The following is a 19,811-nucleotide window of genomic DNA, read 5'->3' on the forward strand; positions in this document are numbered from 1 at the left end:
AAGATCATCTTTGCTGCAATGATTTTAGGTCTACTTCTGTCATACAATGAATTTCTATATCTAGATTTGTCTATTCGGTCCTCTCCATTCTGTTCCATAAATCTGTTCATTTGTTTGCCAGTAACACACTGTTTTAATCAGAGGAGCTTTAAGTATGTCTTAATATCTTGTAAGATTAGATCTCTCATAGCTCTCCCTTCTTTGTATTTTCTTAACTATTTGTGTGTGTGTTTTGTTTTGTTTTGTTTTGTTTTATTATTTTTTTTTGAGACGGAGTCTTGCTCTGTCGCCCAGGCTGGAGTGCAGTGGTGCGATCTCGGCTCACTGCAAGCTCCACCTCCCAGGTTCATGCCATTCTCCTGCCCAGCCTCCCGCGTAGCTGGGACTACAGGGGCCTGCTACCACCTCCGGCTAATTTTTTGTATTTTTTAGTAGAGACGGGGTTTCACCATGTTGGCCAGGATGGTCTCGATCTCCTGACCTCGTGATCCACCTGCCTCGGCCTCCCAAAGTGCTGGGATTACAGACGTGAGCCACTACGCCCGGCCTATGTGTGTTTATTTTTACACATGAACTTTAGGATGTTTCTCTGTAGCACTATTAAAATGTCCATTGAAGTTTTATTAGGGTACACTGAATCTATTCATTAATTTTGAGAGAATTAACATTTTGATAATCCTCAGCAAGAATGAAGAATACCTTTTCATTTGTTCAAATCTACTTTTACATCTTTGAGGAGTGTTTCACAGCCAACTTCATGTAAGTTTTGAACATTTCTTGTTAGGGTCCTTAATTTACTTTTTTGGCTACTGTAAATCAAATGTACCTTTACCTTTAAAAATTCTTCTTTAGCTATACAAATGTTCCTGATTTTTACATGTAAATTTTATATCCTACTATGCTGAATTCTATCATTACTGGAATTGGCTTAATCATTGGTCCTAACATTTTTCAAGTATATCACCCTGTTATCTGGAAATAGAGGGAATTTTATTTCTTGTTTGCCAATTATCATGTTTTCTGTTTAGAACAATGGTCTAAGCAGAGATTCGGAGAAGAGGAGGAGAATGAGAAGCAGAGATCATCCTAGCCATCTTTGTTCTTGACTTTAGTGGGAGTGTCTCATTGTGTAATATTCTGAGTTTAGAGTTGTGACATTTTTATACACCCCCCCCACACACATATCATATATCTCTTCCTATCTTCCCAAAAGTTTATTGGCAAGCAGCATTTTTACTAACATAACTTCTAGATTGAAATAAACATGATCATTAAAAGTGTGTGAAAAGTGTGTGTGTGTGTGTGTGTGCATGCGCATGCATTTGTTTTTGTTTCAGGCCTTATGGAGTGGGCTCTAGTCCCTCCTTTCAACTTAGAAATATGCTTTCTTTTCGTCTCGTCCACATATTCCAATGTTCCAAGATGCTGCTTATGCTCACGTGGATTCTTCCCACGGCAAAAAGCAGGAAATCAGATGTGCCTCCAGTAAAACTACACAGGCGTGCTTACTTTGTTTGTGCATTTCCAAAAGTTTCTAACATTTTAATTCTTACAAAAGGTTGTCACAGGCAGCAATTATTGCAAGAGCAAAAATGAACCTTGGTTACTGTGGTCAGCTATAAAAAACCCCGCTTCATACATTTATTTAGATTGGTGCAAAAGTAATTGCAGTTTTAACCATTACTTTCAATGGCAAAACCGCAATAACTTTGCACCAAGCAAATACTTCCTAATCCCTGACACCTATGAATATTACTTAATATGGCAAAGGAGTGAATATTAACTTTCATGGCATAAATTGTGATTGAAACTCTTGAGAGGAGAAGCTTATTCTGCATTATTCAGGTGGGTCCTCAATGCAAGCTCACGTTTCCTTATGAGATACAGGGAGGGGGTTCTGAGAGACACACAGAAGAAAAGAAGGTAATGTGAAGATGGAGGCAGAGATTAGAGTGCTGTGACCTCAAGCCAAGGAAGGCCCGCAACCACCAGAGCCAGGAACAAGCAAGGAGTAGAATTTCCCCTACCAATCTCCAGAAAGAGGCCACCCCTGCTGACGCCTTGACTTCAGGTGTCTGGCCTTTCCAACTATGAGAGAACACATTTCTGCTGTTTTAAGCCAACAGTTTGTGGCTATATGTTATGGCAGTCACAGTGAACTAATATAGTTGACTAATTAATTATTACATCTTTTTGTTCTGTATGTAAAGATTGCTTGACACTAATTCTGGCACTGTCTAATGCACTTGTCTGTTACAAGTCGTTTGTTAGAACACAGTGCTTTGACAGTAGTGCACACAAGTTGCTGGAGTATGCAGTATTTCTTTACAGCTGGAAAATGGCCAATTAAAAAAGCAAGAAATGGCTGCTTCTTCCTAGGCATTGAAAACCAAACATTCCTGAGTAAAAATGAGTAGCTTTTCTAGTCTAGGGTATAGACGTATTGCAGTTGATGGTTCCAGTCACTTCTCTACCAGAATTCAGAACAGAGTATCCACAATTTTGCAGGCTATACTGAAGCTACTTTAGAATGTTTAGGGTTGTGATAAAGAAAAGTCATGTTTCATTATTTTTTTTTTGCAGTAAATAACGCATAATATGGGATTTACTCTCTTAACATATTTTTAAGTGTATAATACAGCATTGTCAAGTATAAGCACAACGTCGTATAGCAGATCATTCAAACGTTTTCATCTTACAAGACTGAAACTCCATACTCATTGAACAGACACTCCCCATTTTCCCCAGGCCACAGCCCTGACAACCACCATTCTATCTTCTGTTTCTATAATTTTGACCATTTTAGATAGTTCATATGAATAAAATCGTGCAGCACTATCCTTCTGTGACTGGCTTATTTTACTGAGTGTAATGTCCTTGAACTTCTTCCATCTAGTATCATAATGACAGAATTTCCTCCTTTTTTTGTGGCCAAATAAGATTACACTGTACGTATATACTGTTTTTTCTTCATGCATTCATCTATCCATGTACATTTAGGCTGTTTCCACATCTTGATTACTGTGAATTGTGCTGCAAGAAACTTGAGAGTATATGTATCTCTTCAAGATCCTGATATGAACTCTTTTGTATTAATACCCGGAAACGGGATTGCTGGATCACATAGCATTGCTAATTTTAATTTTCCAAGGAACTGCCAAACTGTTTTCCATAACAGTTGCACAATTTTACATTCTTAGCATCAGTGCACACTAGGGTTCCAGTTTATTCCCATACTCACCCACACTTGTTATTTTCTGTCTTATTTTGTTGTTTGTAATGGGCATCCTAATAAGTGTGAGGTGACAGCTCATTATGGTTTTGATCTGCATTTCCCAGATGGTTAGTGATTTGGAACATCTTTTCATATACCTGTTGGCCAGTTGTAAGTCTTCTTTGGAGAAATACCTATTCAAGTCCCCATTTGCCTATTTTTTAATTGGGTATTTTTGTTTTTGTTTTTTTGCTATTGAGTTGTAGGAGTTACTTATATATTTTGGATATTAATTCCTTACCAGGTAAACAGTTTGTAAATATTTTATCTCATTCTGTAGGCTGCCCTTTCACTCTGTTGACTGTTTCCTTTTCTGCACAGAAGATTTTTAGCTCCATCTAGTCACGTTTGTCTATTATTTTTGCTTTTGTGACCTATGACTTTTGTGTCATATCCAAGAAATCTTCACCAAGATCAAAGGTATGAAATTTTCTCCTGTGTTTTCTTCTAGCGTTTTATAATTTCAGGTCTTACATTTAAAGTTTAATTCATTTTGAGTTTATTTTTGTGTATGGTATAAGATAAGCATTCAATTTCATCATATTGCATATGGATATCCAGTTTTTCCAGCATCCTTTATTGAAGAGACTACCCATTTTTCATTGTGTCCTGGTGAAAATTCGGTGATGGTTATATGCTTGCATTTATTTCTGGGTTGTCTACTGTGCTACGGTGGTTTATATGTCTGTCTTTATGTCAATACCAGACTCTAGGGTTCAACAGCACGGTAGAGTGACAGTAGAGAAATTTACATATATTTCAAGATAGCTAGAAAAGAATATTTGAAACATCTCCAGAACAAAGAAATGATAAAAATTTGAGGCAACCAGTATCCTAATTATGCTGATTAGATCATCACACATTGTAAGTCTATATCAAAATATCACATGCACCCCACAAATATGTATAATTATGTACCAATACATACATACATATCAGACTCTTGGTTTTTGTTGTTTTTTGTTTTTTGTTTGTTGGTTTGTTTTTTAGAGACAGGGTCTCACTCTGTCACCTAGGCTGAAGTGTAGTGGTGCAATCATAGCTCACCACAGCCTCAAACTTCTGGGCTCAAGAGATCCTCCTGTCTCAGCCTCCTGAGTAGCTTGGACTACAGGCATGCACCACCACACCTGGCTAATTATTCTACTTTTTTTGTAGAGATAGGGTCTCACTATGTTGCCCAGGCTGGTTTCAAACTCCTGACCTCAAGTGATCTCTTCAGCCTTGGCCTCCGAACGCACTGGGATTACAGGCATGAGCCACAATGCCTGGCCAAGATTGTTTTGATTACTGTCGATTTATAATGTTTTGCAGTGAAGAAGTGTGAAGTTTCACTTTTATTCTTCTTTCTCAAGATTGTTTTGACTATTTGGAGCCCTTTGTGATTCCACATGAATTTTAGGATTTACTCTATTTCTGCAAAATATGCCATTGTGATTTTGATAAATATAGCATTAATCCACAAATTGCCTTGGTTAATAATAACATTTTAACAAAATTAAGTTTTTCAATGCATAATATGGGATGTCTGTCCATCTATTTGTGTCTTCTTTAATTTCTTTCAAGAATGTCTTACAATTTACAGTTTACAAGCCTTTTCCCTCCTTGGTTAAATTTATTTCTAGGTTTGTTTTTTTTTTCTTTTTGAAGCTATTGTAAATGGAGTTGTAGAAATATAAGTTCAACCCTCTTAAATTTTTTAAGCCTTGTTTTATGAGCTGACATGATATTTCCTGGTGAATGTTCTAGCTGCACTTGGAAAAAATATGTACTCTACTCCATTGGGTGGCATGTTCCGTACATGCTGTTATGCCATTGTTCTATGGTGTAATTCAAGTCTCTGTTCCCTGTCTGGATATTCTATCCATTCTTGAAAGTGAGGTATTGAAATCTCCTACTATGATTGTGTCGCTGTTAATTTCTCCCTTCGGGTCTGTCAGTGTTTGCAGAACAATGTTTGTGAGCCTTCTCCCAATTTCACTGAGATGTTCTCAGAGGCCATCAGGTATCTACACTAGGCTAGTTTTGTCACTGCTTAGAATGAGGTGAGACAGAAACCAGTCCCTCAAACAACCCTCCAAAAAGCCGGAGCACTGGGTGTGTGTTCTATCCTTCTGGTCTCTTTTTCTCCCAAGGCTGAGGTGTGCTAGCTTGGAAGAGGGGCTGATGTGGGATAAATAAGATTGCTCTTGTCCCCTGTTTCAACATGGCTATTATGGGCTTTGTGCTCACCTGGAGTACTGCAAACTCTTAAGGGGATTCTGGAAATCTCATAAAGGTATTGGTCTGTAAATTATTGTTGAATTGATGTTTTATGGGGGACAAGGGCTGGGATATGCCAGTCCACCAACTTGCTGACATCATTTATCTCAAATTCCTGTTTTGTTCAATTAAAACATATGAGACTGCAAGGTGTGGCATCTATGCTAGAAGTATAATTGTAAATTATTGGTGGCAATTATAGTAAATATAAACCTTTTGATTTTACCTTTTCAAACTTTAACTCAAACACTCTGTAAAAATACCTGGCAGGAAATGCTGCAATAAATTAGCTTAAGTTATGTGTTAATTTCCTATGACTGTTTTGTCAAATTACCACAAACTTGGTGGCTTTTTAAAAAAGACATGTTCTTATGTTCTGGAGGTCAGAAGTTTGAAATCAGTTTCATTGGGCTGACATCAAGGTATTGGCAGAGCCCTCTTCCCTCTAAAGACTCGGAGAAACTTCCCTTGCACTTTCCAACTTTCAGAGCACTCCATTCTGGGCTTTCCTTGGCTAGTGGCCCCTTCTTCTTCAAAGCCAGCAGGTAGCATCTTGTTTTAGGAGTAACACTGCCTTCTTCTCTGGTCAAATGGCTCTCCATTCCCCTCTCATGAGGACACTTGTGTTGGGATTTGGGGCCCATCCAGATAATCCAGGAGGATCTGCTCACCTCAGGATCCTGAATGTAATCACAACTTCAAAGTCTGTTTTGCCATAAAAGGTAACATATGATGTTACAAGGATTATAATATTGGGGCCCATTATCAGCCTGTCACAAGCTATAGATTTCATTGAAGTTGAATGTTAATTCCTTGACATTCAAAAATTCTTAGGTAAAGCTTTTCTTCAAACAGTGTGGTGATGGACATGTGCTAACGTTACATTCCAAAATCCATTTCAAAAGTTTAAATCATCAAACATTTAAATTATAATAAACCTGAGGTATCTTACTGACTTAATTCTCTTCTTTGTCACAAAAGTGTCCTTTTATCAACATGCCATATATAAAGTTAATAGAATACATAACTTTGAATATTAAATTAGGAAAATTAAACTCTTACTTATCTACATAAGGATGAATTTTTGTCAGTGATATATCACAAGATGCATAAATAACCCTCTGATGAAGAAGTCACTGATTATGAAGTCACAGAAGGATCAAATAGAGAAATAGTGAAGAAGTTTTACATTCACTACTTTTGCCTTCCAAAACAACCATCCATATTATCCTACTTCTTAAGGGATTAATTCACATACTTTACCTTCTTCCTAAATGCAGACTTTCAGACTTTGTTACATAACTGTTTTACTAATTGTAAAAGTAATATATAAGCATTGTAATTTTTTTTTAAAAAGCATACCAGAAAAATGCAGATTATTCACTGTTTATACTACCAGTTTTTAATTTATTTTAATTAATTCCACAAAGCTATGCTTACTATATACCACTTTGAAAACTTCCTTTTAAAGCAATGTATTATGAATATTTTAAACTATTATATACCTTTTTAAACGATGTTTAAGATATGACACATTCTGTCATTTGATGATATCATGATCTATTTTACCAATTGTCTACTTTTGCTCAGTGGTAGGAAGAATAAAGGGCCCCAATGATGTTCACATCTTAATCTCCATAACTGCAAATATGTCATCTCATATGCCAAAAAGGATTTGGAGATGTGATTGAATTAATGATATTGAGGTGAGGAGATTACCCTGGATTCTCTGGGTAGCCCCATTGTAATCACAAGGATCCTTAAAAGTGAAAGAGAGAGGCAAGAGAGACAGGGTCAAATTCAGAGTGAGATTTGACGATGCCACACTGCTGGCTTTGAAGATGGACGGGGACCATGAGCCAAGGGATGCAGGTGGCCTCTGGAAGCCAGGACAAGCAAGAGTACGGCTTCTCCCTGAGAGCCTCCAGATGGAGCACAGTTCTGCCAACACCTTGATTTTAGCTCATTTCAGTTAGCCCAGTAAGACCCATTTCATACTTGTGACCTCCAGGACTCTAAGATAATACATTTTGTTTTAAGTAACCATATTTGTGCTCATTCTTTTTTGCAGCAGCAATGGTAAGCTAGAACTTGTTATTAAAAACAGCATGGCAATAATGATAATATTATGTAATATTTGTTCACAGTCTAGATTTCTTCCCTGGGATAAATTCCTAGAAAAAAATTCATGTACATATGGTCAAAATGGTGTCCAGAAAGTTTGTGCCAAAATGAAGACGCATTAATAAAAAGCAAAGGTCCTACTCTTTCTTTGTTCCCTAATGCTAGGTATTATAATTTATTTTTTTCTGATAAATTGATAGGTTATAAATAATGGTATCATTTAAAATTACTTTTCTGAGTTTACTAGTGAGGATGAACATATGCTTATAAGCTATTAAGTTTTGTAGTTTTCAGTATACCTGTTTTTATATTTTCCCTGTTCTTAGTGAGATATTTTGCTGTAGATGTAGCAATTTTTCATTTATAAAATTAGGAGCTCTTTTCATGTAAGCTGCAAATATTTTTCTCAGTTTTTTAAAATACATTTTAATGTTTTTATAACACTTCAATGAATACAATTTTAATTTATAGTATGTCAAATACATAAATATTTTCTTTTGTGATTTACGATGTTCCTTGTATCCTTCTTACCCCATGATAAAGAAAACCCTAATTTATTTATTGGTCTAGCTTTTACAAATTAGCTTACTTTTACATTCTAATTTTTAATGCACCTGAAAAATTTTGGTAAAATATAAAGTAGGAACATAGTTTCATGTGTATTTATGAGTACTTACATGGACCTGGGTCTCTTTTTACCTTTATATTCTGCTCCATTTTATATATTTTTCTATGTCTGCACCAATACCATATAGTATAATATTAATTACTGCAGCTTCTCAATTCCCTGTATTTGTTTAGCTTGATGAAACCTGTAACTCTGTTAAAGTACTAGCTCTATCATTCTTTATTTGTATCTGATTAGCTGATGTGGATGGCACTTTGCTCACATACCTTTCATATTTCAGTGCTTGAAGACAAGGAATTTGTCTTGCTCTGCTATGCATTTCTAAAGATGAGCACAGTGAGTGGCACGTATATCACCTAATTTTTTTCTGAATGAGTACATTCATTAAAAGATTAATCAGACATAAGATTAGCCTAAATATATATATATATATATATATATATATATACACACATATACATACATATATACATATATATATATAAGTATATATATATTTGGAAACAGGAGTATTATAGAAGTATAATAAATACAAAGATTTTAAAATATATTTTCATACTTGAAATTCATGGTTGCTCAATTTGTGAAATATGAACTATTACTAAGATAGCTATTCTTGAATTAACAAGACTAAGTGAATTACAGATTGTAAGCATTTCAGAACTACAAGTTCATTACCATCCTTGCCTAAACACTTTAATTGATAAGCAAATCACCTCATTTCATGGTAGTCTATGTATTCTTTTTTGAAAAGATTTTTGGAAAGTTTTTTATATGATGCCAAAGAAAGTATTTCTCTATAAATTGAAATACTTTGGCTTAAGTCTCTTTCTCTCTGAACCATAAAGAACAAAGCAAGTTTTCTTCTAGCTGATAACTGTTCAAATATTATTTGAATGAAACTATCATGTTCTTATTTATAGATATGTTTCCCTAAAGTTGCTATGATATGGTTTAGATCTGTGTCCCCACCCAAATCTAATGTTTAATTGTAATCCCCAATGTCAGAGGTGGAGCCTGGTGGGAGGTGGTTGGATGATAGGGGCAGTTTCTCATGAATGGTTTAGCACTATCCCCTCAGTGCTGTTCTTGCGAAAGTGAGTGAGTGAGTTACAGTGAGATGTGGTTGTTGAAAAGTGTGCAGCACCTCCCCCTACTCTCTCTTGCTCCTGCTCTGGCCATGTAAGATATGCCTGTTTCCCTTTTGCCTTCCACCATAATTGTGAGTTTCCTGAGGCCTCCCTAGAAGCCAACCAGATGCCAGCATCATGCTATATGTACAGCCTGCAGAACTGTGAGTCAATTAACCTCTTCTTTCTAAATTACCCAGTTTCAACTATTTCTTTATAGCAGTGTGAGAATGGACTAATACAGAAAACTGGTACCAAGGAGTGGGGCATTGCTATAAAGATGCCTGAAAATGTGGAAACCTCTTTGGAACTGGGTAGTAGGCAAAGCCTAGAACAGTTTGGAGGGCTCAGAAGAAGATAGGAAGATGAGGGAAAGTTTGGAACTTTCTAGACACCTGTTAAATTGTTGTGACCAAAATGCTGATAGTGATTATGTACAGTGAAGTCTAGGCTGAGGAGCTCTCAGATGGAAATGAGGAACTTACTGGGAACTGGAGCAAAGGTCACTGTTTTTATGCATTAGCAAAGAGGTTGGCCACATTGTGTCCCTGCTCTAGAGATCTCTGGAACTTTGAACTTGAGAATGATGATTTAAGGTATCTAGTGGAAGAAATTTCTAAGCATCAAAGTATTCAAGATGTGCCCTGGCTGTTTCTAACAAGCTTATGTTCATATGCACAACCAAAGAAATGACATAAAAATGGAACTTATATTTAAAGGGGAAGCAGAGCATACAAGTGAAACATTTTCAGCCTAGCCATGTGGTAGAAAAGAAAAGACCATTTTCAGTGATGGAGTTCAAGCAGGCTGCAGAAATTTACATAAGTAAAAAGAAGCCAAGTGCTAACATCCAAGACAATGGGGAATAGGCCTCAAAGGCATTTCAGAGACCTTTGCGGCAGCCCCTCCCATCACAGGCCCAGAGGTGTAGGAGGAAAGAATGGTTTCAAGGGCCTGGCCCGAGGTCCATGCTACTCTGCACAGCCTCAGGACACTGCTTCCTGCATTCCAGCTACTCCCACTCCAGCCACGGCTAAAAGACCTCCAAGTATACAACTCGGGCCACTACTTCAGAGGGTGCAAACCATAAGCCTTGGCAGCTTTCCTTGTAGTGTTAAGCCTGCAGGGGAACAGAGGGCAAGAGTTGAGGTTTGGGAGCCTCTGCCTAGATTTCAGAGGATATATGGAAAAGCCTAGATGTCGAGGCATAAGCCTGCTTCAAATGTGGAGCTCTCATAGAGAACCTCTACTAGAGCACTATGGAGGGGAAATGTGAGGTTGGAGCTCCCACACAGAGTCCCCACTGGGGTACTAGCTAGTATAGCTGTGAGAAGAGGGCTACCATCCTTCAGACCCTAGAATGGTAGATCCACCAGCAGCTTGTAATTTGTGCCTGGAAAAGCCATAGGCATTCAACAGCAGCCCATGAGAACAGCCACAAGGACCGAACCCTGAAAAGTCACAGGGGCAAAGCTTCCCAAAGCCTTGGGAGCCTAACCTTTGCACCAGTGTGCCCAAGATGTGAGACACGAAGTCAAAGGAAATTATTATGGAGCTTTAATATTTAATGACTACCCTGCTAGATTTTGGACTTGCATGGGGGCTTGTAGCCCCTTTCTTTCAGCTTTTCTCCCTTTTGAAATTGGAGTATTTACCCAATGCCTGTAGCTCAATTGTATCTTGGGAGTAACTAACTTGTTTTTTATTTTATAGGCTCATAGGTGAAAGGAACTTGCCTCATCTCAGATGAGACTTTGGACTTTGGATTTTTGAATTAATACTGGAATGAATTAAGAATTTGGGGGAACTTGGGGGAAACATAATTGTATTTGGCAATTTGAGAAGGACATGAGATTTAGGAGAGGCCTGGGGCAGAATGATATGATTTGGATCTGGTCCCCACTCAAATCTCATGTTCAATTATAATCCCCATTGTGGGGACTGGTGGGAGGTGATTGGATCATAGGGGTGGTTTCTCATGAATGGTTTAGCACCATCTCCTCAGTGCTGCTCTGGAGATAGTGAGTAAGTGAGTTGTTGTGAGATAATTCACAATAACTGGTTGTTTAGGGTGTGTTCAGGGACAAACAGACTTAAGGCAGCATGAAAGTCATGAAAGTAGGTATCAAAACTGTGAGTCAGTTTCAGAGTAGATGTCATCATTATCCTAACCACTATCACACCCACTATCACCATCATAATAATAAACACTTGTATAGTGCTTACTCTGTGCCAGCCATGTTATTATTGTTTTGAAATATCAACTAATTATCAACTAATTTTATTGTCATACAACTCTAGAATGTAAGCAGCATTAATACGTCCCTTTTACTGATGAGTTACTGAGGTAAAGAGGTTAAGTAACTTTTCCAAGGTAAGAAAGCTAGAAAGAAGCAGAGACAATATGGAACAAACTCGGGGGAGTTTGGCTCCAAAATCTTTTCCACCACACTATCTTGTCTATCTAAATTCCTCATGGTTCAAGTATTTGGTTTTGTTCTTGTTGTTATTTCATATTGGTGTTTTGAGGTTTTTTAAAACACCCATTTGAGGAGTACTAACCTGGCTGAAATATTGCCTAATGAAATGCACACTATTTGATTCTTATTTCAAAAGTTAGGAATTCAGTATGGTTTTCTAACATGAGTTCTAGTTATGACTACGTTTGACTTCCCAAGACTAATCAATAATCATACATCAATACAAATTTGGCAGATCTTCAACCATTGTTGTGAGTAGAATTCTTCAGCAATTTGGTTTAATTGTCAACAATCTAGTTCAGTACAGGCAGTTTGCACAGTACTGTGATTCATGTTAGCCTATGAAACCTTGTTTTTTCTTGCTGTTAATTCACAGTTTTCCCTTCTTACATTCATCCATTAAGCTGCTAACAACTGTTTCTAGTAAACGTAAACTACAAGCAAACTTAGAGATGTAAACCCACACGAAGTTAGCTGAGAGCAAAACCTTTTGTCTGAGCTTACTGATTTATTTTGTTTTAGGTAAATAGGAACTATTTTATACGTGCATGCAATATTAAAGAATTCAGTAGGTAGTGAACTCAGTTTTTGATGTGTTAACTTGAAATTATAGTCAATTAAAAAATCAATAAAATTTTAAAAATAAAATATTCACTCTGGAAGACCACCCAAATACAGTCTTTATCTTATAAGTTATAGGAGGGAATGCTTATGAGTAAGACTGTTCCTTGCCCAGTCCTTAAGAGAGCAATTCAAAAAGCCAAGTCACTTAGCAAAATTAGTGGTTTGGATTTCTGTATGATATCTAATTTTCTAACCAGTCTCTATATTTTACTGTCCCAAATGAATCTGCTTCACAGAAGCAAAATACCTACCCTACTTCTTACTTAGTTTGTCAAATGACTTATGAAGCACAGTAATAACACCTTTCCAAACGACTCTCAGAAGAGAAAGTCTGAATCACAAGTATCAGAAAAAAGTGTCCTCCTCATCACATAGCAGAAAGTGGCAGAGCTGTTTTGAGTGCTGAGTGGGCCTAAATGGCAATGCTAAGCCAACAGGAGTTGTGATTAGAGTGCAGAAATAACTCCTAATGGATAAGAAGTTACACACTTCTTATCAAAACAGTTTGGAACTAACAAATGACCTGGATTTGAGAAACTTAGTGGAAAATGAACGGATTAAAAGCTTCTGGGGAACAAAACAGACAAGAGATAGAGAGGTACTAAAAGTTATATAAATGACTATAAATGAGTTATATAAATGAGTAACAAAATCTTTGAGAAATTCTTTGAGAAATACATTCTTCTCTCTCCCTGGAGGTCGCCACACCTCAAATGTAATAGGACAAAACAGTACAATGCGTGACATCAGCTAAGAGTTTAGGAGCTCGACTTCAGGCCAGCTCCCACTGGCAGGGGCTGATAGTATTTAGAATTATATGTCTAAAATATAGATGACATAAGAATGAGGATTATTTGCAAGCTTATTTATGGTCAGTATGGTTTGCATTCTGGACAGGTGATTAGTGAAACAGAATAGTCACATGTCATTGTGTTTGCTGTTGCCTTTCATGTCTCCCTCTGGACTTGGAAATATTGATCATGTTGGGATAAGTGTATGTATTTAAGAGAAGGGAGATAGTGGAGAGAGAAAAAGAGAGGGAGAGAGAAATTTTGTGGTCCCTGAGATAAAGAAGTAGGTAACTCCTCAAATCCTGAGGACCACAGATGGAAGAATCAGGGCTTGGGCAACTGGTTTTATCTTTTAGTTCACACATCCAGTAAACAAGCTTCTTTTCCAAGTATATAATGTAGGAGTGATGAATTTGGTTGAACTAAGTATGAGAACTATGGAGAAAAGAAATAGACTCTGTCAATTACTAAAATTAGGTAAGTCTTTTCTCCACAAATATGCTCTTACACGCTCTTTTCCAAACCTACCTTAGTTGATTTCCAAGGGAGATGTATGGCCTGCAAATGTATCGTTCAGCCTCCTCTGCCTTCTGTTTGCTTATTTTACATCTTCTGGTTCCCCTGAACTTTTTCCATACCCCTGATCCCCATAAGGCAGCCCTGCATAGAGTAATATCTACCTCCTCGAAACCTTTATGTAATCTTTAAATTTATCACTTGGCACTGATCGTACTAGGAGGTTTACAGTACATATTTTCCCTCTGTTTTTTCATGAACTATTTGTGGGTAGGGAGAGAGTCTCAAATACTTTGTTAGCTCTGCAGGGCCTGTATAAGGAATTTTAGTAATGTGAAATATGAAAAGAAAGATAATTTTGACATTTACTTTTATTCCAATCAAAATGGTATTCTTCCCATTCCAAACATGCATTATTGGTTTCACATTTAATACATAATATAACAGAGCAAAGGTAAAAGTACCAAATTAAGCATATAATCTCCAATCTTTCTTCTAAACTCCCCTCACCCCCCACATACACTGCCTTTAGAGCTTTAGTAGATCTCTACAATATATGAAAGTTTGTTGTTTAAATATCAAATATCTTAACAAATAATTGCTGATAGATGTACATAAGCATCTATTGCCATTCATTAGGCTTATGATTTCTTACAAACTTGTAATTCTATAACTAAATTTAGCAATTTGGATGTAGTTTATATAGAGTGAATTTGTAGATGTTAAGGACATCTGTGATGGCTTAAAATAATGCACAGTGAGAACATATTTTGTCCAGGGTAGGCTGAGATAAATCTAGAAAATGTCAGTTTTATCACATTAAAATATATCCAAGCAATCATTTTCTTAAGACTCTCTAAAAGCTAACCTGCAATAATCTAAAGCATTTTAATTATATTCCAAATGATGAATATGACTTATAATCTTTAAAGGGTTGATTCATGCTATTTGAATCTAAGGCATTGATAGCTATTGAATTTTGGTTTTATACATAGGTTTGTATTTAGTTTGATGAAAATTGATAAACTGTCTACTAATGCTTAAAAGATTCAATTTAATGGATAATGTCAATTTTTCAGAACTAATTTGTAAAATAAATTTACACTGGGAAATGTAATACGCAACTTTCAACTTGCTATTAATTCTTCATTCCCATTTGTCATGACCTTGGTGAAGCTTTCACTTGATACTACAGAGTTATGAACTATATTTTTATAATAATTTCACTTCTTAATTTAGTAGCTAATCAGTTCCATTCTTCTAATCCCCATGTATGTGTGGGGGGTGGGGGGGAGTGGGACTGGGTTTTCTCAATCTCATTTTCCTCATTTTATTTCTTATTTTCTTATCAGTCTTTCTCTAGGTTTTAAGTATCAACAGGTTTTAAATAAACAAATATTTCAGGTTTGATTTTACTAAAAATTTTGCTATGTACTCTGACCAGGGTTATATGTTGTCCACGCAACCCCCAAAACAGAGCATTCTTGCTCTGTTACCTGATAGAAATGTACAACTCTGTTCTCTCTTTTTTTTAATTTTTATTTTTTGAGACCGTTTCACTCTATTGCGAAGCCTGGAGCCGCCTTCTGGACTCAAGTGATTCTTGTGCCTCCGTCTCCCTGGTAGTTGGGATTACAGGCATGTGCCACCATGCCCAGGTAATTTTTGCATTTTTAGTGGAGACAGGGTTTCACCATTGGGGTTGCTCAGGCTGGTCTCGAACTCCTGGCCTCAAGTGATCTGCCTACCTCCTTCAGCCTCCCAAAGTGCTGGGATTACAGGCATGAGCCACCACTCCCGGCCCACAACTCTATTCTCTTTTCATTTTCAGGGGAAATTAGTAACTTTAATAAATAAAAAAATTTTATGATATTTATAAAAAATACTTTGAAATATACTTTTATGAAAAACAATTTATGAAAATTACTTTGAAAAATACCTTGTTCAAGATAATCTGCCTATACCTGATGGAGTGTAAGAAATTTAGCAATATGATATATTCCTGATATTGCAGTTGGAGAAAAGTTGTCTTCTACCTAAAAAGTTGTCTGGGTTGACCAAGTGTTTTTTCAGAGTAGGATCTTAGGCTAAAATTACACCAGGTCAACAGGAATTGCCCTGCATAAATGAGAATTGTGATCAACCTCTTTTAGATGGAATGATAAGATTAAAAAGCAAAGCTACACTAACCATCCAAATACCCACTCAGATTTGTAAATCTAAAAGCATCATATTTTAGTTAAAAAATGTATACGCATTAAGAATGTTTGAGTTCATTTAGAATGACAGAATAAAGGGACATGAAGAACATTACAAACACAGGTATCAAACAGCATGAAATAAACACAAGAAGTTATAAATATAACAAAAACTATAAGGGCTCAGGAAACAAGTTTATTATCAGCTAGGATTACAAACAAACTGTAATAAATTATTTTCTTTTCATGGGCATAAAAATCACTAAATAAATTATCTCAATTAGTAACTTATTTAGAAAAAAACGTTTCTATAATTCAATCCCAAACCTTTGTTCTCTATATTATGCAATAAGGAGCTGAAATTTCAACAGCAAACTTTAATCTTCAGACTGTTTAAGTTACTTTTCTAAAAAAGTTATTTTAACAAAATCATAATATAGTGATCTTAGGAGTTTTACATTTTATGAAAGAAAAGTATAATTGGTGTTTGAAAAAAAGGTTGCTTGATTTCTTATGATTTACTCCTTTACAGAAGACAATAAGAACTTTGCACAATATTTACATCATTTCTGTGAGACAGCAACAGTAAGATACCATACCCAGGGCTGAGTTTATTTCTTTTAAATGTGGGAGCACCCATGGACCTTTGCTGATTTTCCTAAAATTAGTAGCAAGGGCCAGATTTGTGCCTGGCACTATTCTAAAAGAACAGCCTCTGTTCAAATGAGAAGAGCAAGGGAAGTGCCAGAATTCCACTTAATGGTAACCAAATTTTGAATACAACTTTACATTTAAAGCATTGGTTAAGCCCTGATTAGGTCAGCCTCTGATCCTGTGCTACGTGCCTTCTATTGACTGTAAAGGCAATCGTGAACCATGATTACCCTTCTGAATCAGGTATACCCTAGGAGTGCTGTTGCATATATATTATCACCTCATTTAACTGTAGGCCCTTACTTATTTAACACACAGAAGTGTAAATATATACACTGAAAATAACAAGAAATACTAGAGTGACTTACATGGTAAAAACATCCAGTGTGTCTCCAGCAGTTCTTGCCATCTCAAAGTAGGTTTGCAGAATGTTGACAGTTCCAGAAAGTGCTTCATGACCGCAGCCACAGAACAGGGCAACACCCGCATAGAGCAGGATGGTGGCAATCAGAGAAGCATAGGGAATGCCCCCCAGGCATTTGATACAGCATTCAAAACACCCTGTAGAAGATCACAAAGGGAAAAATTCATGTTTTTAATCTAGTTTAATTTTTTTTCAAACTTCAGCACTATGGGAAAGCATATTTGCACTGATAATACCATGTAAACCATATAAATGAAGTCCTAGAGTGAGCTGAAGGATACTAAGATCAAATTCCTTAATTATAAACCCATCCTCCACAAATAAGAGAATGTTTGCTATGACTGATGTCTTCCTCATCTACTGAAAAACCTAGAGAAGCCCTTCCTTCCCAACCCAGACTTTCTATAATAATTAATCTTCACCACACATGCATGCATATCATTCCATCTTGAATTTATTGCTCTCAAATGTCACATGCTTATGGTTTTATTTCAATGGTATTTATCCTTTTGCACTCCGTGTATCTGTATCTGTATTTTTCTTTTTTTGTAACAGATTTTTTTATTCATGTGTCATAGTTGTACATGTTTTGGGGATCCAAGAGCTATTTTGATACATGTTTATAACATATGAGGATAAAATCGGGGTAATTGGGATGTCCACCGCCTAAAATATTTATGTTTTCTTTGTGTTGGAACATTATGATTCTTCTCTTCTAGCTATTTTGAAATGTACAATAGATTATTTTTAACTATAATTTCCCTACTATGCTATCAAATACTAGAACTTATTCTTTTTACATAAGTGTGTTTTTGTACCCATTAACCAATTTTTCAGACAGTAAGTTGAAGCCTGTTAGTATATTGTGAAGTTAACTTAGTGAACTGTTTTTTTTCTTTATGGAGACAGAGTCTGGCTCTGTTGCCCAGGTTGGAGTGCAGTGGAACAATCTCAGCTCACTGCAATCTCTGCCTCCTGAGTTCAAGAGTTTCTCCTGCCTTAGCCTCCCAAGTAGCTAGAGCTACAGGCACACACCTCCGTACCCCACTAATTTTTTTGTATTTTTGGTAGAGACAGGGTTTCACCATGTTACTCAGGCTGGTCTCGAACTCCTGACCTCAAAACTCAGTGAACTTTAACCAGCAAATATTAAAAGTGGCAGAGACTGGAAGAGACAATATCTGAATGCATGTTATGTAGTAAGGGAAATTATTTTTGACTCTTTTGACTTCAGTACTCCTATATGATATTTGAGTGGTGACTCATAATGAAAATCTACTTCTTGCTATCATTCATGGTTTGAAAAAATGAGAAAGACATTGGCACAGCAAATGAGAGCACATTGGACACACCAATCCCTGTGTGGTTTTTGCCAAATTTATTCTTTTGAGCTTATTATCTTTAAAAATGTGACAATAAGATAATTTCTCTCATATGGTTCTCATGAGGATTAAATGAGTTAATATAAAAAATAGTGCTTGACATAGAGTAACTATTCACTACATGTTATCTGTCATTATTAGATGTAATTTAACCATTATTATTTTTGGGGGGTGGGGGATGGAGTCTCACTCTGTCACCCAGGCTGGACTGCAGTGGTGCGATCTCAGCTCACTGCAACCTCTGCCTCCTGGGTTCAAGTGATTCTCCTGCCTCAGCCTCCTGAGTAGCTGGGACTACTGGCCTGCATCACCACACCCGGCTAATTTTTGTATTTTTAGTAGAGACGGGGTTTTGCCATGTTGGCCAGGCTGGTCTCAAACCTCTGACCTCAAGTGATCCACCCACCCCAGCCTCCCAAAGTGCTGGGATTACAAATGTGAGCCCCCACATCAGGCCTAATTTAACTATTATTAATATGAACTATTACTGTGCTGTCATGTGGTTGTCAAAAATTCTTTGGCCATCATGGTCACTTTTGCTTTTTGAAGTCTAATGACTTTTACTTATTAAAACACAGCTTTAAGCATTTAAACTGAGACATCAGAAAATGATGGTAAATATTCAAAATAAAGGTCACAATTTCCTAGGCCATTGCTAGATATCTCCTAAGAAATTAACTAGAAATATTTAAGTATATATGTTTTTCAAGAGGAAATACTGATGAGGCACTATGTGCCAGCCATGGCTGATAAAGGAGAATTTAGATAAGAGGGCTGACAGGCTAAGGGTACTTGCAAGGATGACCTAGGTTCCATATGTACCCACCTCTAGCCACCCCAACCCTCAGATACACACACATATCCTCATTCCAAAGATTTCCTCCTTATGAAAATTCTTGATCAAATCTGTTTTTGTAATGCTGAAGCCGCTCAGATAATGACTTTTCCTTTTTCTTCAGAAACAAATGACAAACAAGATTTTAAAATGGATTATTATTGTGCTTAAGTCATAGCAAGAGCCGTGTGCACTTTATCTAGAAGGCATAGATGCATATAGCAACATATGAAGCATGTGATAATTGCAAAGTTCCTGTGAGAAAACTAAGTTTATATTGAGAGATTGAGCTAGTCTGCTATTTTTAATGCTGCTCACTGAACTGGCCTTCTTGACAATTCTAGTCCATCCCATCTGCCCCAGAGAAGGTTAAAAAAAGGAGTCGGAACACCTTCCCACTTCAGTAGCTGTTGTTTGTGCAGGCAAAATTGTTTCTTGAACATTCCTCCCCCAACACACATCTCACTCTCACACACACACACACACAAA

The 19,811-nt window shown here is 36.7% G+C and overlaps 1 protein-coding gene across 3 annotated transcripts in view; it reads right to left on the bottom strand.

Annotated features, from left to right (window-relative positions):
• GPM6A (glycoprotein M6A) overlaps positions 1–19,811 on the bottom strand; it is a 370,645-nt gene that overhangs the window by 51,248 nt on the left and 299,586 nt on the right. For all 3 annotated transcript variants that reach the window (XM_003276677.3, XM_012508117.2, XM_030816339.1), the window contains exon 2: positions 17,050–17,242. In XM_003276677.3, coding sequence (XP_003276725.1) covers positions 17,050–17,242 — 193 coding nt within the window. The remainder of the gene's footprint in view (positions 1–17,049; positions 17,243–19,811) is intronic.

This window comes from Nomascus leucogenys, chromosome 7b (genome assembly GCF_006542625.1).
Source record: "Nomascus leucogenys isolate Asia chromosome 7b, Asia_NLE_v1, whole genome shotgun sequence".
Lineage (NCBI taxonomy): Eukaryota > Metazoa > Chordata > Mammalia > Primates > Hylobatidae > Nomascus > Nomascus leucogenys.